The 22,235-nt window shown below is 47.7% G+C and overlaps 2 protein-coding genes across 5 annotated transcripts; one reads left to right on the top strand and one right to left on the bottom strand.

Annotated features, from left to right (window-relative positions):
• The first annotated feature begins 4,914 nt into the window (after positions 1-4,914).
• On the top strand, positions 4,915-10,487 carry ihha (Indian hedgehog signaling molecule a). Its single transcript, XM_029137615.3, has 4 exons — positions 4,915-5,863; positions 6,777-6,934; positions 7,039-7,142; positions 8,643-10,487. Exons 1-4 carry the CDS (start codon positions 5,558-5,560, stop codon positions 9,365-9,367), a joined length of 1,293 nt encoding a protein of 430 aa, XP_028993448.1. The 5' UTR covers positions 4,915-5,557; the 3' UTR covers positions 9,368-10,487.
• A 472-nt stretch (positions 10,488-10,959) lies between these two features.
• Positions 10,960-21,368, bottom strand: LOC114847344 (myc box-dependent-interacting protein 1). Of its 4 annotated transcripts, XM_029136953.2 has the most exons (19): positions 21,029-21,368; positions 20,378-20,458; positions 20,204-20,258; positions 20,020-20,114; positions 19,796-19,891; positions 19,602-19,712; positions 19,419-19,511; positions 19,089-19,174; positions 18,904-18,979; positions 18,712-18,767; positions 18,128-18,197; positions 17,869-18,000; positions 17,573-17,656; positions 16,476-16,496; positions 14,354-14,737; positions 13,775-13,840; positions 13,599-13,673; positions 13,416-13,517; positions 10,960-13,334 (listed from the first exon to the last, which is right to left on the bottom strand). In XM_029136953.2, the coding sequence occupies exons 1-19, from the start codon at positions 21,113-21,115 to the stop codon at positions 13,233-13,235; spliced, it is 1,872 nt and encodes a 623-aa protein (XP_028992786.1). In that variant the 5' UTR covers positions 21,116-21,368; the 3' UTR covers positions 10,960-13,232. The 4 variants fall into 4 exon arrangements, with proteins under 4 accessions (XP_028992786.1, XP_028992788.1, XP_028992789.1 ...); XM_029136955.3 differs by lacking the exon at positions 17,573-17,656 and having other exon boundaries at positions 21,029-21,367; XM_029136956.3 differs by lacking the exon at positions 14,354-14,737 and having other exon boundaries at positions 21,029-21,367.
• Between the last annotated feature and the right edge of the window lie 867 nt (positions 21,369-22,235).

The raw sequence follows: 22,235 nt of genomic DNA on the forward strand, positions 1-22,235 counted from the left end.
TGATAAAAATCTTTATTAGCAGGGTCCATATTTCCTTCCTCAGTTGTAGCTGTTCCGCTCTGGTAACTATTAGCCTCATGGGAAAGAGCAGTGCACATTTAGGTTCTAGTGGAGAATCAGCGGAGGAACCGTCCTGCATTTCCTGAGGTCACTAAGGATGTTACATTGACAGGACTGAGTCTGAGTGTGAGGCTTCACCCCAACCTCATGGTTCCTGGGATCATTCACTGTTGTAAACAGCTTCTGTATAGCATCAAACACACTGTAGCTAGTTGATCTGTCCACTAGTATATTAGATTGTATTAATATAGTAATATTGGTATTGAACCAATCAAAAGAGCTATCACAGACACTGTCAAACCTCCAGGTGGGACTGAGAGAAGGCAGCAAAGCAAACAAACACTAATGAAGTGTGTGAGGCATTGAATCTGAACTTCACAAGTCATGTGTGTTTCATTTGGAGCAACCAATTAAGCCATTAGTCGTGTTAAGCTGTTCAAATTGTTCTTGTTTAATTTGTCAGTGCAAACAGCTGCGAGCTTGCGATTCCTGCAGACTCAACTGTGTGTTCTGGTCCAGCGCTACGACCCGTTTCAGCTCCTGGTCCCTCTGCACATACCTCATCTCCTCCGCCCCCAGCGAACGTCCCGCTCAACGCTCTGCCCTCGTCTTTTTTATTTTCATCTCCTAATCAGAAGATTTTCTGTTGTTTATTTGTGCAAAACAACATAAACTTGTGTATTTGCGAGTAATGACACACATTTTCATCTTTTCCATCTATTGCAGTATTATTATTATTATATTTCAGGATGCCCTCTCTCTCTCTCTCTCTCTCTCTCTCTCTCTTTCACTTTCATCTTTATATCTTCAATGCACTGTACTCGCTTCTCCCTTTTCTTTGTCTGTGTCTTTTTCCATCCCTTGTTTGTGCTTGTTGTTTCTTTCATTCCTCTCCCTCTCTCTCTCTCTCTCTCTCTCTCTCTCTTTCTTTCTCACTTGCACTCCTCCCCTTTCACTTTCTCTCCCTCTTTCTGCCCAAAGTTCTGCAGGCCAGCTGGCACGGTTTTCCCGTGGTGTAGTAAAATATAAATATAATAAGGACGTTTTTGAGCTGGTGAATCCATTCTGAGCAGAGAAACATCACCACAGAGGCCACAGATGTGGCACACGCTCGGGAGAGAGAGAGAGGGAGACGGGGAGCGAGGGAGGAGAAAACATCCCTCATTTGACATGAAGAAACGACTGCAGCAGCACTGACTGCATTATTGTTGGCATTACCCAGCTACTGGACTTGTTATTAGGATACTTGATACAAATGTGACTCAAGTCTCTGTCAACAACCTTGAAGCAAGACTCCAACTCAGCCCTAAGTCCTAATTTAAGACTAGTGTTTTCTTTTGGTGGGAAAAGAAAACGATCCATATGTAATTAATAAATACAGGTTTGGAGCAAATAGAAGGGAGGCCTGACGGCTCTTTGAGGCAGAGATTTAGTCTGCAGCTGCACTGAGACCTTTACACTGGTATCAGCCTGGATCCAAATAGATCACAAAACATTAATGTGATCTTGTATCAGTGTGTGTGTGTGTGTGTGTGTGCGTGTGTGTGTGTGTGTGTGTGCATGTGTGTGTGTGTGTGTGCGTGCGTGTGTGCATGTGTGTGTGTGTGTGTGCGTGTGTGTGTGTGCATGTGTGTGTGTATACGTGTGCGTGCGTGTGCATATGTGTGCGTGTGCGTATGTGTGCGTATGTGTGCGTGTCTGACAGACGCAGTCACCTGCGTCCCAGCGCGTGTGCACGTGTCTGTCCCAGCGCTCGGTGTCGGAGCTCAGCGTCTCCTGGTCCCATGGGCAGCTCCTTGTTTGCTTTAGCCGTGCGGTGGCTAGCGTAGCCGCTCACTCCGAGACACTTTTAGCCCGAGCTCCACTTTTATATCATCCTGCTTTTATTTTCCCTCTGTCTGCACTCTGACCAAACGCGCTGCACTAAACTGGCCTTCGCCGGGCCGGCAGTCGGTGCTGCTCGGAGCCGTTGATAGACAGATTCGGTCGCTGCGGTTTAAGCTGGCTGCCATGTGGGCCGGCGCTGGCCAAGCGGCACCGGGCGCCAAAGAACGTATGGCGAAACGTGTGAAGGCTGCAGTGAAACGCAGCACGTCGACGGCTTCCATCCCCGCGTCTCGGAAGATTACAGCCTACAAGCTTTAAGACAGAACCGCTCTCATGCCGTATAAAGACGCAGTGTTAGGTGTTTCTTGTGGTCTTGGGCTGGACGCTGGAGTGTGTGCAGAGACAGACGGGGGGGGGGGGGGGGGGGGGGGAGGAGGAAGAGGGTTGGCGGTTTTATCCAGCAGCTGTTGTTACCTTGAGCACAACGTACTCCAACCCCCATTAAAGCCAGTCACCGCAGGCCACAAACACGCGAGCTTTCCCTGAATCCAAAACAACCTGAACTCACTTGTTTACTGTCCCACCTAATGACTTATTCACTCCTCTCTGTCTCCGCGTTGAGTCCACGTCTCAGTCCGGACCCTCTCGACGTCTCATACCCTTCCTTTGTACAACTGCGCGGCTCCCTCTCATTATCTCTCACGTGTCACGGCATAATCGCTTCTCACGTCCGCGCCTTTTTCCGTCTCCTTCTGCGTCCCGTCGCCTCGCCTTTCATCTGCGTGCTCCTCCTTCTGCCCCACTCGGAGCAGGGCTTTGTTGGTCAGAGCCCTGGGTATGCGTGGGTAACCCCGGTGCCCATGCGGAGCCCTCTGCGAGTCGTCCCCAGCGTCGGCAGATGAAAGCGCGCGAGTGATTCTGGGCCTGGCACCCGTCTCCCTCTGTCCTGCCACCGTGGTCTCTTATTTCACAGAGAAAATTAATAACTTTCACAAACATCAATGAGCGAGCGCCTGATGCTCGGTCGGGCCTGGCGCGCGCGCGCGCGTTTGTGCGCCCGCATGCGCATCGCGGAGCGCAACGTGCGTTTGAGAGCCCTTGGAGTCGTGCAGGACGGCGACAGGAGCGGCGCGAGACGGACTTATCGACAGGTTGATGGATCGTATCAGAGGAGGACAATTTTCCTGTGAGCCGGCGCTCGGGTTTGATCTGATCCGATTTATTGCCCGCTTGAAAGGCCTGGGTGTCCTTTCTTGAGGCCGAGAGGAACTGGGAGATGCGAGGATGAAGGGAGGGATGGATGGATGGGAAAACGCGACCACTTCTGAAGCATTGTTGACAGGCAGGCTGAATAGGCAGCGGGTCGGGCCTGGAACCACGCCCGTATTTATGATCTTCAAAGGACGGATGACACATACACACGCACGCCCGCAAAATGCTGATAGTTACAGGAAAACATATGCTTGTGCAAATATGGGTGCACGCAAATTTGCATATAGACGTCTGCACGCGGAGACAGAACGGTCTGTAACTCAGGCTTTAAACTAAAATCACCTGTGTATAAATAAGAAACCGACTGTCACGACTGTCTGTCGACTGTCTTTAACTTTAAGTAACTGAAGCTCATCTTTTCTCATACTGTATAACAGTGTCCTCTGGGATGGAGCTGCCATGCGAAGTGAGATGTGCAGTTGAGGATTCGCACACTATGAAAGAAGACAGAAGGAAACCCCTCAAACAGAAGCTTGATACTGTGACTGTGCTGCTGACACCTGGTGAAGCCTGAACAAGGAAAGCTGCTATCCTGGCTCTAATTCATACACATCAGTGATTGTATAGATTCGTTTGGTTCTGGGTATATGTTTACATTTACTGCCCAAACGTGTTATTAGTATTAATATTTATTATCTTACTCTGAGCAAAGCCACATTTGATACTAGCAGTGTCCTCCGAACACAAACATTATCACATGTTCCAAATTCCCTGTGGCTAAAATGTGATGTCTCCCTTGTTCGATGAGGTGAGAGTTTGTTATCAAGCCTTTCTACTCAAAATAAATATGTTGAAACACAGAGACGCCTGTGGGGCATCTAGGCTCTTTCAAACTGGCTCGTATGTTCCATACCACCATGGTTATAATAAATTTACACACGTGTCAGTCCACGTTCTATTTCAGCTGGAAGGTAAACACGGCTATAGACGGCTGTTTGCTGTGTGTAAATCCTGCTCTTTGCCTTTCTCTGTTCCATTGGGGGGACATGAAAAGCGACGGTGTAGCAAAAATACTTTACGGTGTTTACACGCACAAATAATAAAACACAAATTGTGGAAACCCTCAGCCTTGTACAGTTCAGTTCATTCAAAGGAGGCGGCCCCCGAGAAACAGGGGTGAGACCACTGATTTTCTGCGGGCAAATATTTGAAGAGCTAATTTGGAGGGGGGTGGGTTTGCTGGTGTTAAACAGTGTGTGTGTGTGTGTGTGTGTGTGTGTGTGTGTGTGTGTGTGTGTGTGTGTGTGTGTGTGTGTGTGTGTGTGTGTGTGTGCCACATAGAGTAATAAATTATAGAGGAAATTAGTTCGCTTTAACATGTAGACAATTATTACTCCTGCTAATTAATTAGCATGATTGTCTGGACTAAGTCGTCAGTGAGTCAATATTTTATTTAGTCAGTCATTTAACAGTCCCTCTGCTCCACATGCCCAACGTGCAGGTCTCTTTCACAGTTAGTAAATTATAATATCACCCTCCCATCCAGCCAGACAGTGACCCTTGATCTTGTCTGATATTGGAATTCAGCCAGTGTAAAAAATACTCGTGGGCACGAACTCCGGGAAATTGATTGGTTGAATTGATCGTGATTGTCCGTTGTTTACCAAAAAAAAAAACAAGGCTGTCAGCGCGCAGAGCCGTCAAGGGCACAGGCAGTCGAAGAACAATCGCTGAAAATTGTGAAGTGGCGGCGATAAAAGGGCAAAGCGTGCGCTCGCTGCCTGTCTGCACGGGACTCTCCAGTGCGCCCTGTGCCCGCGAGGGGCGGGGTGGGTGGCAGAGCGGGGACGGAGGGAGAGAGGGAGAGGAGAGCGGAGGGCAGGACGGGCAGGGTGCGGTCTGAAGTGGCAACAGATCGCTTTGGATCACTCAAATCTCCTCAATTCAACTGGAAAGCTGCAGCTTGGTGCCGCATGTGGAGGGGGGACGCTTTCCAGCCAGAGAGGCACCGACCAACCCAACAGCACACGAGAGCGGCTGATGTGACCGATTCCCAGAGCAAAAGAAAGAGAGGGAGAGAAACCACAACACTGCAACTTGGATATCAGTAACCGCTCTCTCTCTCTCTCTCTCTCTCTCCCTCTTTAACTCTCTCACCCACCAAATCGACTTTGAACCTGTTTGTTTAAATACACTGCTTTACAGCCTGCGTTCTCAGCCTGCTGTTGATTCTGGAAGGCGGAGGGACCGAGGTTTCTCAATCTGGGCCAGTTTTTTGGAGCGGCTAGAAACTTTTTGGTGCCCTCATGGTGCCCGGTGCACACTCACTGAGCTCGACCCATCCGCGTTTTTCGGTCGTGATGTCGCGACGGCCACGGACGATGGAGCCGGGAACGGAACCGGGGAGGTTCTGAAGTCACCTCTCTCCCCAGGGAGAGTGCTCCCTCCCCCCGGGGCGATGCGGAGCTCCTTCCTCCTTCTCGCCGCCTCTCTGTGTGCCTTGGTCCTCCTTCTGGCACCTGCTTCGGAGGGCTGCGGGCCGGGGAGGGGGTACGGCAAGAGGCGGCTCCCGAAGAAGCTCATCCCGCTCGTGTACAAGCAGTTCAGCCCCAACGTCGCCGAGAAGACGCTGGGAGCCAGCGGCCGACCCGAGGGCAAGATAACGCGCAACTCCGAGCGCTTCAAAGAACTGACGCCGAATTACAACACCGACATTATCTTTAAAGATGAAGAGGACACGGGCGCCGACAGGCTCATGACCCAGGTGAGAGGAGGGGGAGGGGGAGGAGGGGGGTCCGGGTCGGCCGACGGGGACGCACGGACGTGCGCAAAGATGGAGCGGGGTTTTGCGTCCTGCGAGCGCGCTGCTCCCTCGTTATAGTAATACATTTAAACTCTTAGGACCAGAGCTGCAAAGCTGCTTCACGAGGCCGAATGCGCTGAGCTGGGACAGACACTGTTCCATCCATTTGTCTGCTCAGTGTTTGCTGTCAGTTAAATGTTTAAACCAAACTGATTGATTCCATTGACTCCCGGGTCTTAGTTTTACCCATACATTTTACTTTTGCGCTCATGAAGCCACAGTTCCCGCATGTAGCACTGCGTCAGCCGGAGCACGCACCCGCAATGAGTCTGCCTGAGCAAGAGTTTAATTTAGAATTAAACTATCCGTCCATTCACCCAAATGATGGACATTTCTTTGCTTTAAATGAGATTTATCTGCGGGCATCCTGACCTCAAAGCTGTTGCTTCTAACTAGGAAACTGCTAACTCATCCCAGCATGCACTCCTGCCTACTTGTGTGTACTTTGACCGTTCACCTGACACAGTTTACCTGGCACAACTGGGACATGACCACTCCACTAAAGCCGCCTTGCATTCACACGTTACCTGTCCAAACGACCCTTTTTCTTTTTCTTTTTCTTTTGTCTGTTCCTGGTCCCTGTCACTATGCAATAACCCTGATCTTAGCAGCACCACACACTGTCCACATCAAACGCCCTGAGGAATCTGAATGTGGCATGGGACGCATCCATCCTTCCATCCATCCCACCACACCCGTCTCACACAGTTCCTCGCTCCTTCTCTCCTAAGCTCTCTTTCTATTTGACTCTACTTTATTGGGCTTCACGGTTCAACGCTAACAAGCTGTTCTCACTCCTTTCCTTTCGCTTTAGCGTTGCAAAGACAAGTTGAACTCGCTGGCCATCTCCGTGATGAACATGTGGCCCGGCGTGAAGCTCAGAGTCACAGAGGGCTGGGATGAGGACGGTCATCATTCAGAGGACTCACTGCACTATGAGGGACGGGCGGTTGACATCACCACGTCAGACAGGTAGGCACAAATACTGTACATTTGTAGCACGAGGAACAGAACTACTTTCAGTCTGACAGTGAAGTAAATCAGTCAGTAAATGAACCTGTCTTTTCTTGCCTTAGAGACAGAAATAAGTACGCCATGTTGGCCCGGCTGGCTGTGGAGGCCGGGTTTGACTGGGTCTACTACGAGTCCAAAGCCCACATTCACTGTAGCGTGAAGTCAGGTAAGACAATGAGACGTGGACGTGAGCTGCGGCGTGTTCATGTGGCTGCTGTTTTTCTTTTGTTTCTTGCAGCCAGGTGTCAGTGTCACTAATGAGGCTGATGCCAAACTCCTGGCTGGTGATGCTCCTGCCTTTCTGTGCCTGTATATTCAGTGTGTGTGGGTTTGTATCTGGCCTACAGGGAGCCAATCAAAGCAGGGCCTGCACCTGTGCTCCTGTGTCTTCTTACTGTTATTTATACATAAACATCAGGGTAAAAGTAACATTTATTCTGTGCAATATAATATTTTTATCCTAAAGCAGTGATTTTCATCAAAAGTGATTTTATGTCTCTCAGGTTTGGGATTTTCTGTGATGTAGACGTTATTGCATTGTTAGCATTAAGTGACATTTCACCACGTCGCACATGCTTTATGAAACCCAAATCAGATACAGTCCTTACACAAACAATACTCCACATTCCACCCTGAGCCGTTCTCAGTTCGGGGACAGTTTAGAAATCCATTTACCCAGGTCGGGTACCGCCCGGTATTTGATACCAAACTACCTTCAACCACCCGTTGAGTCTGTGAGATGATTAACTCCGTCTTTGTTTTGCTGTTGCTTTTCCTTCAGCAGGTTTCTCTCAGATCTCTTATCTGAGTCTTATCATCTCGTGGTCGCAGCCCTCCAGCTTACAGACACACACTCCTTGAGCAAATATTTGGCCGCCTTAAGACGGCGTTGAGACAGCTCTCCCACTAACGCACACACATTTGATGAAGAGTGACGAGGGCATCGCGTTTCAAACACATTTTTCTCTTTAGAAACTCGTTTGTGGCCTTTATGCTGATTGCGGCGTCATTGCCCTTTCCTCGCTCGTGACATGTGACACAAACAATATATAGACCCAGGTTTAGTCTGTGTACTTTCCTGTCTCACTGACCCCAGGTTGTGCTCTGACTGTGGTGATACAATCAGCTGGTTATCCATTAGCTCGCACAGACTACCTCCACCTCGTCTCACCGCGTCTTAAAGAACCACCTCAGTCGCCTCAGATACGTCTAAAGGCTCTGCCTTTGCAGTAGCTGCAGCCTGTGCAATCTTAATTAAGACACATAGAAAATATTGAAGATATTTAAAATATATTTTAATTAAAGATTGAAAATATTTGCCAGGGTATTCCACTAAAATGATCATAGTAAATTATGAACAGATCAAACGTGGATGGATTCAAATAATTTGTCTTAAAGCAACATTTCCTATTGTGGAACTTTTAAGATAATATATTACGAGTTTGAGATTGAGATTATGAGTCACATTATACATGTCTATATGTTAACAAGCCACTCCTGATCCACTAAAATAAAGTTATCCTTGAGTCATGTTTAAAGTCTCAGCTGCTTCACAGATAACTCTGACCTAGAACGACCCGTTCAAGTGCCGCCGCTGCTTCCCATAATGCAGTTTCCTTAAAGAAATTGTGAGATGCCATAATATTGTGTCTTTTGTTTTCTACAGAGCACTCTGTGGCAGCCAAAACAGGTGGCTGTTTCCCTGGAAACGCTCAGGTTATTCTCCAGGGTGGGGCCAGGAAGCAGATGCGCGACCTTCGCCCCGGCGAACGCGTCCTAGCTTCTTCCTCCAACGACGGCCAAGGTCCTCTCCTCTACAGCCCGGTCTTATCGTTTCTGGACCGCCAGCCCGACGTCACCAAGACCTTCTACATCATTGGCACAAGTACAGGACGCAGTGTCACCCTCACTGCAGCTCACTTGATCTTTGTCACAGACTGCACTGGAGGACTGAATGGGACGAGGGGGGAGGAAACGGCCGAAGAGACACTTTGGGGCCTCAGGCCTGACTGGGAAGCTGGTCCCAGGACAGTTTTTGCTAGCGACGTCCGGCCAGGACAGTGTGTAATCACGCACCAGGGGAAAGTGGCAACTCTGTCAGTTGTGACCTTTGTGAAAGAGCAGAGGAGTGTGGGCTTGTTTGCCCCGCTCACCCAGCATGGGTCTATAGTGGTGAATGGCGTGCTGGCATCCTGCTACGCTGCTGTGGACAATCACTTCTTGGCCCATTGGGCTCTGGCCCCACTGAGGTCTTTCTACAGCCACATGGGGCCTTCAGAACCACAGACTGATGGGCTGCACTGGTACCCTTGGTTTCTACAGAAGCTGGGGCAAACGCTGCTGGGTGCTGGACACTTCCACCCATGGGGGATTGAGCAAGCGCGACAATAGGAACCACAGAGATGTTCCACACTCGTCCAGGCCTGTGTTCAGGAACACCAGCGTCTGTGAGCCTGGACGCACAGAGGTGACTGGAAAACCATCAAACTTTACAGTGTAAATGTGTTTTGTACTAATTCTACTTGCTGTATTTCACTAAACATTCCATGTAGCCAAAGTACAATTGTGCAAGAGACGTGAGAGAATGAAAACAATTTTGCTACAGTCTTAATCAATTCCTGAATATGTAGAAGGACAAAGAGACAAACATAAGTTCTAACTTGAATATCTGAAGCATCTTAGAGCTTAAAGTATATACAGTATATATTTCTTTGCTAAAACTAAAGGTAGCAGGACAATCAGGTTTCAGCAGACCATCGTACTGTATTTTCTATATTGAGATAACGCTCTAGGCATAAAGCATATTGGTGCACTTATAGGAAACCTATGAGCTAAAAAAGGGAAACTAACCAGGGAATAACCAAGGAGCCGTTCAAAGCTCTGGATGAGCTTGGATGTTTGTAAAGTCAAGTGAGAAAAAAAAAACCCAAGTATCTTGATGGTCTCAGACCGATTCACGTGTTTCGTTTATACGCCCTGCTGTTTTTTCAGGACTTTCGTGATTATTTTTTGTTGTATTGTTTCAGGTTTCCACATTCCGGTCAGTAGTATAGTATTAAGGCATGCACATCACTCAGGCTGTATTCAACTACTGTATTAAGAAATTGTTATGAATCTTGATAAATCAAAGTTATCAGAATTGTGAATATTAGGGGTTAGTTTGACAGAAGCCCTCGACATGATTGTTTTGTTTTGTACACCATCTTATGCTCAGAATTTAGATTGAGATTGAAAAGGAAATATAAGTATTTAAGGCACGTAAAGCAGATTTATGTTTGGATATGAGGAAGGATTCTAGACACACGTGTAGCTCATATTGCCAAAACACTTATTAGGTGTGGTTTGTTGTTTTGTAAGTCATCAGTTATGCCTGCTCAAAGATTTGTCAAATATGTATATTAAGCTATTGTTGGAGAGACTATTTAAAGATTTATTTTTAGAAACTATTATTATTTTTTGCAACTCTGTTCATACAGTTTGTATTTGAAACATAAAGTTGTTTTTAAACCAACGCTGCGTGTGATTTATTTGCCAGCGACAATCAAAAACCAAAGTCTCCATCGTGCCTATTTAGATAGCGGCTCTGGCTTTGGTACAGGATTTCTGGGAAACAACAATGCAAACAACAAGGTTTGTGCCATGTGTTTATAATTACCTGATATAAGCTGGTAGAAAAACAGACACAAACCAGTGATGGCTATAAGTGGCTGTAGCACAGCTCAGCCTCAGATGGCACCATTGGAATGCTCCATGAATAGCTGTGTTTACAGGGTGGGCTGCTGGTTGGCTTCAGTACCACGGACAGCAGCACTCAGCAACGCTTCTCTTCGCGCCTCTTGTTGGTGTTTTTTCTTTTTTCAAAGATGGAGACATTGTCTTTGATCACAGCACACCCTGCTGGATAGTTTGCTACATGCCGGACGATTAAGAAATACATTTCTACACACCATGCTTTGTCTTAGAAGGAGTCACGGAAGCAGATAAAGATTCTAGGTAATCTTTATTATTACTGGTCAGGTAGGTACAGGAAAAAAACTTTTTGTTGTATCCCATAGATCATTTTAGGAGACTGATCCATAAAGACAGATAGAAAACCAGACCCAGGTAAAACACTCAACCAAGTTGAACATGAAAACAAGATGTGAGATGCATTGGGTTTGCCTACATGTGCAGCTGATGGTTTGACATGAGGGGCCGTTCAAAGACATATCAAAATAAATTAAGTACACCTCAGAAATTTACACTGAAACTTCATCCACCTTCATGATGCAAATGGGTTTGGTACATGCTGAGTTGTCTTCCTCCTGAGTCTGGTGGTTGGACATTTATCTCTATGTGGCCTGTCTCCATGTAATCATGTCTGAAAGTCTGTTTGGACCACGATACCCTGGCAACATTTTGAGGCAAGGGTGATGGAAAACTAGCAATTATAATCAGGACTAATCTGCAGGCCAGCGGTGGAAAAAGCGCATCCGCCCACCACCTCCTTTAGAAACAGAAAAAAATAAATAAAAGTAGCCTGCGTCAGCTGCCTCAAAAGTGCTCCAAGTATCATTGTCTTAAATTAGGGGTGTTCACACAACAACACATGGGAAGTCAGCATGCACACAGTAACACACATACAGATATGACTGTCATTATAGAATATGTATCGGTCATCACAGCTTGGCAAAATTACACTTATACACAACAAATGCACAATAACACCTGGAACCGTAATACCAGCCAGCGGACGAACAACCAAATACGTTGGAGTGATTGTTGTCCAGTCAGAAAAGCTTCCCGTGAAACGGACGACCTCTTCACCTGGGAGGTGGTGGTGGTGACGTCATCACCAATTACAATAGGCTATAGATAAAGAATTTATGTCCCAACAACCCCGAAACACACACACACACACACAGACACACACACACGCGCACACGCACACACACACACACACACACACACACACACACACACACACACGCACCTACATCGCCTCTCGCACTTATCATACTGTATGTTAACATTGTGACAGTTGTGAATCTCTTTTTGAGTTAGTGGTCAATACACGACAGGAGGTGAGATAGATTTAAGGACCTACAGTATGTGGCTATGCGGAGAGCAGTAGAACCGACAGAAGTACAAAACACTCCACAGCATCCCCACTTGGCAATTATGTTGACATAGTTATATTAGGCTATATATGTAATCATTGCTTGGCAGCATATAAAAATAAAACAAGTTGTTCTGGTGCATATTCTGAATCCTCTGCATTTGTGTTAAGTCGTCTCTCAGCGAACGCAAGGAAAACAAAGAGGCTGGCTCAGTTATTATGTGTTGTATTAGTATTAGGGGATAACCACGTTGGCCTAACTACCTGTGTTATACGACCAGTAGCAGCTTCTGAGTGGGGGTCGATTGTTAGCTTGTTTCCTAGCAAGCTCAGCTAATGCATATTCAGAACCTCTCGTGAAAAAATTATTATTATTTTTTTGGAAATGACGTGTATTTATTTGGAATTTGACAACAGCTCCATAACTATGTCACGACAGCATCTACGATAATACAACAACCAAGGGTCCATGTTCCACGAGTCGAGAGTAATTAAAGAGGGAATAAAGGACGAAGCGGGTGAGTCTGAAAGGCAGGAGTGTGACTTCCAGGAGGAATTAAGGAATTAAATTGGACCTTGTGTGCTGGAAGGTCTTGCTCAGAATCGACTGGGGTGAAGTTGCTGCCTAGAACTTGAATGTTTCTTTACTCAGCATCCTTTAAGCCTGGTTCCAGCATAATCACCCCATCAGCCGTTATAAAAAGGACTTCATATATACTGTACGTGTGTAGGGTAAACCTCTGCTACACTTGGCATTGTATTGATCATTTCACACTTTTCTCAATAAATAAAATCAATACAAGATATGACTGCAAATATAACATTATATCAAGGTTTGGTGGGTAGCCATCGCAGAGGTGCTTCAAACCCGTGTGATCAGGATTTCACCAATAAGTTAACTCTCCATAACAAAACGGGACCTGTGACATGGCTGCGCCTGTAATGTGTTGGGAGAGACCCACAGTAATGCCAAGATCCGCTTTTAGCACAGTGTAGCAGACCCTGGAAATGCATGGTTCCAGCCAGGGCTGTGACAGCCCCGCTTCTATGGCCAAAGTCCTAGGGAAGGTAAAGTACCGGGGGCAAGAGGGGAAATGAAGGACAGAGGAAAGAGAGAGACATGAAAAAAGAAGCTGGGATAGCGCTCCGCCCCCCCATTCACAGCCTCTGGGTGAAGTTTTCGGGGAATACTCCTTTATTGGCCTTCTCTTTGTTCTGGTGCCAGTCGTCCTGCTTTATTCCCATCAGCCAGCCGTCGTCCTAAACACACAAACGTGCCAATGAGGGAGCGGCGGGCCACAACAGTGCCCACGGTCCCCGCGCGGGTTATAGCGCGACTACCTGCTCCTCCGGGTTGTCAAAGACGATCACTAGCACCACGTCTCCGGTCTTCATCTCCAGTTCGTCGGTGTCGTTGGCAGCGTAATCATGCATCACCTCCACCTACATCAAAGCAACCAACACGACTTATCAGCATACAGACAAGAAGGATTGGATCATTTATCTCCATGCAGGATTATTTACTTTGAACATGAAGCCTGGAGGCATTTCTGGAGGCGCCGATGCTGCTTCCGTTGGTTCTGCTGCTACGTCGGGTGTCTAGAAAAGGACAGGACCCTTTGTTGACACTGAAAAGTACCATTCTTCACTTTCTACTCCACCTCTCTGACCAGAAGGAGTGATTGAAAACACTGAGTCACCTCCTCTGTGGGGGCTTCCTCTGGCGGTGTTGTTGCTGCTGCTGCAGCAGCTGCTGCCGACTCACCCTGGGAGCAGAGAAACAGAAGAGGGACGAGAGGAAGGTTAGCAAAGGAAAGCATTTAAAAGGAGAGAGAACGAGAGAGAGAACTGACAGACAAGACAAAGACAGACAAAATGACAAGCAGCCCAGCCTAACCAGCACGGTCATGGTTAAATAAGCTGGAAGGCTACAGTAGATACTACTGCAGAATGTTATCAACACAAAGCTTTAGCACTGACTTGTGATTAGCAGTGAGTGGGATTTGTGAGTAATAGACGTCTTTGTCCTTTTCTCTCCCTCATCTCCTAATTACCATCTCGCCTTCTGCATCACAGACCAGCCTCCAAATATTGAGGATGCATCTGAACCTGCAGCAGGATCCAGATGTGTCCTGAATCTTTTCTCACAACCCGTCCACCTTTAATTCACAGCCTGTCCCACTATCAGCTGTTCAACTCAAAGCTCCGCCTCAAATGTCGATGCATCCACCATTTTCGTCCGGATGCATCTTTCCATTTTTTTGTCTCCCCGTGGTTACCTGACCCTCTTCATTATCCACGGGGGCAGCTGCTGCAGGGGCTTCTTGGTCAGCTGTTTCACCTGGAGCCTCAGCTGCAGGTGATTCATCCTCTGCGGCCGGCACCTCTGCGGCTGGCTGGGTCCCATCGTCGCCCCAGCCCTCTTGGGCTTCGGGCTCGTAGTGAACCGGCTCTGCGCCGTCATCGTCCCATCCCGCCTGGGCCTCAGCCACGGGGTCATAGCGGACTGCTTGGGTCCCGTCATCCCCCCAGCCCTCTGTGGCAGCTGCTATGGGGTCATAATGGGCAGGCTGCGAACCATCATCCCCCCAGGCGTCCGCAGCAGCAGCCACAGGGTCATAGTGCTGCTCGGGGCTCTCTTCCTCGGCATGACTGTCTTCAGGCTGAGGGGCAAGGGTCAGGTTTCAAGGAATAAGATTGCATAAGAGAGATTTTACCCTACGGGCATTAGAAGGGGTTGCAACATTTTAAGAGATAAATTAAAGAAAAATATTTTAGTGGGCAAAGGATTGGAACATGATAAGACCTATTAAGAGGCCACTAAAGGTCTGTATAGTTGGAGGGTAAAAACTAAAATAATCATACAATGATTTTGTTTGCTTCGGCCCATTAACTAATATTTTGCCATGCAGGGAGCATCCAGTTCTGGCTGCTCAGTCCCTGTGGTCAAGGCTGAAGTGCTGTAGCTGGCTGCATTGCATTTGCATTTAGAGCAGACAATCATGTGCCCCGGTCAGAGAGCATTTTGCAGAACATTCTGCTTGTGCTACAGGCTGTTAGATAGAACATCCTGGCACCTCGGACCATCTGTCTGAATTCAATCGCCAGCATAAAGACACCAGCAACAGCCCCAACCGCAGTGTGGTGGTGTTACATGTACAGTAGGTGCTGATTAGTAAGTGTTAGCATAAAATGCTGAACCAATACAGTCAGCATGGTAAATACGTTAGTGTAACATTCACTCTCGGTTTACAGTTACATTTACATTTTTTATTAGCTCGGCAGTAAATGAGGCAGGGTTTTTAAGGGGAAAGTCTTATTTCGGGCTTGAACGGAAATGAGGGGTTGTGGGGTGGCATCAGCTGTCACTTCAAACAAAGGGAAGGGGAAACGAGGCAGCTGTGCAACCATCAGCGTAAACGAGGACATGAATAATGTCATGGAAACCGATGACGAAGAGTTCATCATCGTCGCCGCCAAAGGGAGCCTGACAGTGAAGGTCCGGCTTAAATTAAAAGACAAATGAAGATAAAGGAAAGTTGCAGTAGACGGCAGGAAAGAAAAACCTTTTCCCATCAGAAGATAGATGTCGGATCTTCTGTGTGCTGTTAGTAAGTATGACGTACTGCATGTACATCTCCACAGCTATGTTCAGATGGAGAAAGAAGGAGGCTTTGTAAGAGCAGAAGTGTCACTCTTTTGGAAGATCTCTGCGTTTGAGTTGAGACACGTCTCTCTTACAGCAACGGGGATGAGCGAAATGTTTATCGGACGCTCGGAGCAGCAAGTTGCAGGCGAGAATGTGTGAAGTTGCCCACCAGCTCATGTTAGCGTTCCTTTAAATGCACCCAACCTCGACCGTGAGCAACTTCACCCTGCGTTCACCACTTCACCGCCTCTCCCCTTCACTGTAGCTCACATGCAAAAGCAGCATGTGCTGACAGTTTCCTGCAACATGTGCACATAGAGGAAGGCAAACAGAAAGAACGGTCAATTCAGCTGCAGCTCCTCACAGAAGAGCTTTGTGTTGTGTTAAGCAATTGTAAAAAGAAGGTTACACATATTTATGCTGATTCTCAAAGTTATTAAATGCTCATTTGAAACGGAATTGACTCAAGTTCTTTCATGTTGTGCGAAAATCTCTGCAGTGTGTAGTTCTTGCCTCCGGCACTACAGGCGGAGAGACAGCGATCAAACAGATTTGGGCGGACAAACAGAAGACATTTATGGGAGAGCTTGGTCCTTAACAGATGTAGAAATGGCTGCAAACATGTTGAGCGAACGCAAACAATGACAAGTGAACTGATGGTTTCCGTTGCCACGAATGAGAACGCATGATGACGTCATAATCATAACGGTGAGCACACGACTTTCTCCTTTAGCTGGGGATGATGTGCTTACCCAAGAGTCCCAGTTCGCCGGCTGCGGGAAACACAGTGGGAAAACAGATCAAAATCAGTGAATAACACTTTGTTTGTGGCCTTTTGCATTAAACAAGACATTTCCAATGCAGGTCCCATGCTGTTAAACAACAAGCCAAGATTTCCTCAGCAGAGCAACACGAGTAGCAAGAGTACAGGCACTACTGGGTGAAGTCAGAAGTAAAAGAGGAGTAGATGTCATTCTGTCTAAAGCTAATTTATTTAGCAATCAGCATCGCTCTGGTCTGTTGGGTTCAAGACCTTCTGCATCTTAGGAGAATAATTCAGAACACCAGCGTTGCTGCGTCCAAAGGTGAAGACCTTCCCACTCTATTCAGCTGTTCAGCTTATCTTGGGCTCGGAGCAACGCACATAATGAACAGCGGTGAGTGATTCACGGTGTTTATTTCATCCACGGTTTCACCTCTAAGGTTGCATGTGCAGCACTGCCCCGGTGCCCGTGGGGTGTCAGGCACCGCTGCAGGTGAAAAACACATCGATTAGGATAAAATCTGGTCAGTTAAACATCACCCGTCACCAGTCTGACTTGCCGTCAGTTTATTTGGCTGTGAGCTGGGATGCGCTAATCACAACGGAACTCGCTCTTGGACCTTACAGCGCTCTGCGTTTTGCATTGGTCTAGTGCTGAAGAGCAGGAGGACAGAGCAGGGAGGAGAGGTGCTGCACGCCTCATACCATGAGTGACCTACAGCCAGCGCTGAAGCAGGAACAGGCGGTCAGTGGAAGCAGGTTTCTACATCCTCATGCCATCATCCGCCTCTCAGCTGGAAAGAAGGGGAGCGGGGAGCACCTCAAAGGATGCCAAGCTCACCCAGTCGCTTCATGGCGCATCCAGAAGGATTGAATTTCTGTTTAAAGCTGTGCAGACGCAGTCGCGCGTGACCAAAATGCCTCGGTGTCCAACAGGCGGCGAAGGGAGTCGCTCCCCGGTGACAGCTCCAGCTCACCTGGGCGTAAAAGCTGGATAGAAACTAGAACGCCTGGTGACGCTTGGCATCTTTTGCGGTGGAAGGTCTCTATGATCGACAGTGAGCGTTCATGCCACAAACCATCCACCTGTGCGACCGCGGGGGCTTTGGTTGCTGCACTGAAAGAGTCCAGGTCCATGTCCAACAGGCTGCTCGCTGCGGGACTGTCGAACTGATAACAACAGCAGCATGAGGGCTCGCTGGCCAAGTGGGAGCACCACAGAGGGAATAGAATAGAATAGAATAGAATAGAATAGAATAGAATAGAATAGAATAGAATAGAATAGAATAGAATAGGCTTGGCCAGAGGAAGGAATATTTAACAGGCCTAACCTGTATAGAAAGAGGAAAGTTAAAGGGCTATTTCACACACATATCACCCACCTCTGTAGGGGAGGTGACACTGATATTAGGAGTAGCAGCAGCAGCAGCAGCATCAAACAGGTTGACGATGTTCTCCGTCTTCAGCTCCTTACACGGGGTCACCTTAGGCGGCGGAGGCACTGCTGGCTTTAGCTGGAACAGCGACAAACAAAAGGATGAAGTCCAAAATCCACTCGTAAAATTTGAATGTTTGGATTGCATTTGGTGTTTTCCTTTGACCTCTGTATACTGTGCAGTACATGTATGTGTGTGTTTCTACCTTGGATGGAGATTTGGGGATTGGGGGTGGTCCTCCTGGCCTGAGAGTGTGGTTGGATGGTTCTTTTTCACTGGAAGAATAAAAGACGAGTTGAAAGACGACAAGACAGGCTAAAAGGGCAGCTAAGATCTGAATCAGAACTGGGGAGAAGCTACTGTACAATATATATTCACATTATATGGACTTGATGTGCTTTAGTTAAGATACACCTCTTGCCTCGAGCTAGAGAGAACTGCATCATGACCTCAACAAGTGTGAGTTCAGAAGAGCTGATCTGCTCTGAACCTTGATATTTGGGCTGTATCATTATGTAACAGCCTTGACTCGTGGTGCGTTAGAGGCACAGGTTCTTTCAGCTCTGAGTGAACGACTCTCAGACCAGAACAGTGCACCAAGCACTGCTTCTCCTGACATGAAGGCAGTGAGACAGAGCGGTCGGCTGGAAGCAGCATCGCATGTTGATAGCGCTTACCTCCTGTTTGCTCCTAATGGTGAGAGATGTTCAGGGATCGCTACAGGTGTGCTATTGTTTGTCTATTACTCTATCCTATATTGAGAGTGATATTTAGCATTCGCTCTCTGACCTGGTTGTGTCTGAATCCTCCAGTTTCTCCAGGACGTCATACAAATCCTGATCCAACTGCGCGACATCAGAAAGACAGGGCAGATGACATTAGAGCTCAGACCTCTGACAGCGTGACATAATCACTGTTGTCAGCATGTCAGCCTGCCACCGTGGGAGCTCATTTCAACGCAGGGAGCTGAGAGAAACTCACCCGGCTCATCTCCTTGTGGAACTTCTCCTCGAAACCGGCCAAACTCTGGAAGGTGCTCACATAAAACCCGACGCGACTGCAGAGACGGAGACAGACGGCATTGACTGTTTTTAGCTACTTGGCTTAGTTCAGAGTAGCACAGACCTAAATATAGCATCCATTCAAAGAGGGAAATCACTACTCACCTGTTCCAGAGGGAAGGTAACTCCTCCTGCAAGTCAGCATTAATCTCCTCGAACACCTTCTGGGCTCGCTCTAACTCCTCCTCAGCCTGGAGCACACACACACACACACACACACACACACAAAGCTTTAGCGCACGTTGATGGCTGTCTGTCTGATGTGCCGTTAATAAGTCATGTGAGCGCGCGGAAACATCTCCCGCCGCTTATAATTAGGCTGCGCCTTTGTTCGGCGGCTGTCACGCGAGGAACGATAACAGATTCCGCCCTGCAGGTTCAAACGGGGGGATCTCACAATCAACAACACACTTTGCGGGAACGGATTATTTATACCTGGTTCCTGGATAGACTGCTCTGGGCAATGTTGTGTGCAGACAGGATTCCCTGAGCCCAGCCTGGAGTCGCCCTCTCCAGCAGAGAAGAAGGCTGGAGAGGAAAGAGTGACATCATTGCTATAGGGTCCTGCTGCTCGTGGTTCTGTAGGTGTTCATCTCCTGCACTTTGAATTGGACTCACCTTGGTTATTTTAATAGCCCCGTCCTTTTTCTTGGACTTGTGTGTGGTAGCATAGTTGTGCCTGGCACTGTCGTAATCAACCAGTTTCCTGTCCCTCTTTGCAATACGAGCCTGGAACAATACGCATCGTTATATACAATGTTACCGTGGCTGCCACCCCATTAATGCCTATATGACCACACAGCGTACGGTACCTTGATGTCGGGGAACTGGCCCAGGTAGGTATCCATGGAGATAAGAGCATGGTCCACCAACTTCTGGTGGTAATCGGTCCACAGCACATCGCAGTCCTGCAGCAGGTCACGCACAATGACTGCTCGTATTCAGATCTTGTTTTATGGCGTTTACAGCTTTCTCAGACAGAATCCCAAAACCTCTCCCACATTCAATGAACCCATATGTCGTAAGAAGCTCTGACCTCTACGATGGAGTCCACTTCGTTCTTTCCGTACCACTCTGGCTCGTACATGTCGGCCAGACACGCCTGCACGTTCTTGGAGGACTCGTGCATGGCTGAGAACACAAACAATGTATGTGGATGCACATTAGTGACTGGACCTCCTCATTCTGCTCGTGTGTCTCTGCAAAAAGCTCCTTGTCACCTTTCACTGCCTCTAGATATGCCCTAAGATCCCGCTGCAGTTTGCTGCCTTCGGCCTGAGTGTGAAGCATAAAACGTGATGATTAGAATAGCAGAACAGCTGAATCTCCCATCTCAGTCAGAGCTAATATTTGGGTCAGAGTACAGGTAGAATACACGTGACTGGACCACTCACGTATTGTTTGTTGAAGTTGATAACCCCCTCCTCAAAGGCAATATCTTTGGTCTCATCCGCTTTGCCGAGCTTCTGAAGAACCTGCCCGTCAAACCAAAATTAGGCCTAGCTTCACAATTTTGATGCAGGATGCAAGATAACACATTAGAAATAACATGACGTGCTTGGGTGGAGAAACAGCGCCCCCTGTTATTTATGTCATGCACAACAGGCAAGTGAATGAACATTAGGCCTCTGACTGTAAGTAGATACAGTCTATACGTATTGCAGCATTGGTGGTTAATTCCAACTAAACGCATCAGAGGGAGCTGCAGCCACCGCCAGTGCCTCAAAGACGCACTGCACACACTCACTATGAGCAGATATTGACTTCAGCACCGCGAAACGCACAAGTCGTGGTTGAACGATGTTCTGCAGGCCTGCAGAATCACACTGCGCCCAGGAACGTGCCCGCTGTATGACATTGACTACAGGAGGGATGTGTTGGAAGTGGACACGCTCTTCACCAAATACAGCGTCTCCGCTCGTATTATTATGATGTCGTGATGCGACACTGCGCCTCGGTAGAGGATGCGCCACTGCTCCTTCGCGGCATAAGGGCCCGAAATGTCATTTCCCCCCCGTAAACGCGTGCCAAGGAGCAGCACTTACCTTTTCTTGGGCTCTGGTTAGTTTTTTCTGAACGTTGCTGGCCACTTTCCCAGCAGTCAGCCCCTTCCCCAAATTCAGCTCAGCCATCTTGTAGCGTAGATCGGTCTTTGGATGCGGGAAGGAAGGAAATAAAAGATAATAACGATCGGGTGGACCGCTACGGTGACCGCTGAGGCAAATTCATCAATGTGAGGAGGAGAAATAAACCTGATAGATGCAATGGTGTGGCGCTATAGCGTATCTATACGGGGATGTATGTGCAAAACGCTAAAATGTACCCTCTAATATTGAGCCGCTGTGTGCGCGTCCGTGCCATAGGGGGAGGATGCTGCGAGAGATGCTCTTAAAGGCACAGATGCCGCCGCGCGTCCACACGGGAACGAGCGACTTAATTATGGTGGAAACAAACTGGGTGTTAATTGAAAATGATTCGCTATTATCTTGGTAATTTAAGGGTTTGGGCCTCAAATATCAATAATATCGATGTGGTGATATGGCGAATGTGCTACTGTAATAAACGTCCTACCCAGGACTGATCAAAACTAATAAGCAGCGACTTGGCTGAGGTCCAAGGAAGCTCCCTCACCTCACAAAAACCGCGACATCGATAAAAGTGCGTCTGCGACGATCAGCAGGATGGGGATAAAATGACCTATTATCATTCTGCACTTTAATCTTACGAGAAATTATTTCAAATGTGACTGAGCTATTAACCCAATCCAAAAAAAAGAAAAATAACAGAACCATCATACTTGGTTCCTGAGTGCTCACAATACAGTAAACCACAAGTGCACGGCGAGCAGGTTTTAACTGGTTTCAAAGACACGTGCAGGTCCTACTCACAGGAAGCACCGAGGATACAGAAGATGGCGCTGTTCGCCCACACCGAGCCCGAATAGATACAGTAGCTTCGGGTTTTCGTATTTAAATCTGGATGCTGTTGCTGAAGTGCTGCAACAGCGTAGCGAGAGGATTAGAGGTCTGGACAAGTGCAGGGAGACCACGCAGTTACTGGTGAAATGACACCAACCAGGCCTTAGCTGTAAGTTGGCGTCGTTTCTAAAAGCTGCTCTTATTTATATATGATATATTATCATATAATAGTCAAGTCAAACTGTCGCCTTTCTTAAAAGGCAGTTCTTTGTTGTCTCAGGTGCTTTGATTGATTGAATCGTGGCTGTGAGCTCTCCAGGGTCCTGAACTTGTT

This window comes from Betta splendens, chromosome 21 (genome assembly GCF_900634795.4).
Source record: "Betta splendens chromosome 21, fBetSpl5.4, whole genome shotgun sequence".
In the NCBI taxonomy this organism is placed as follows: domain Eukaryota; kingdom Metazoa; phylum Chordata; class Actinopteri; order Anabantiformes; family Osphronemidae; genus Betta; species Betta splendens.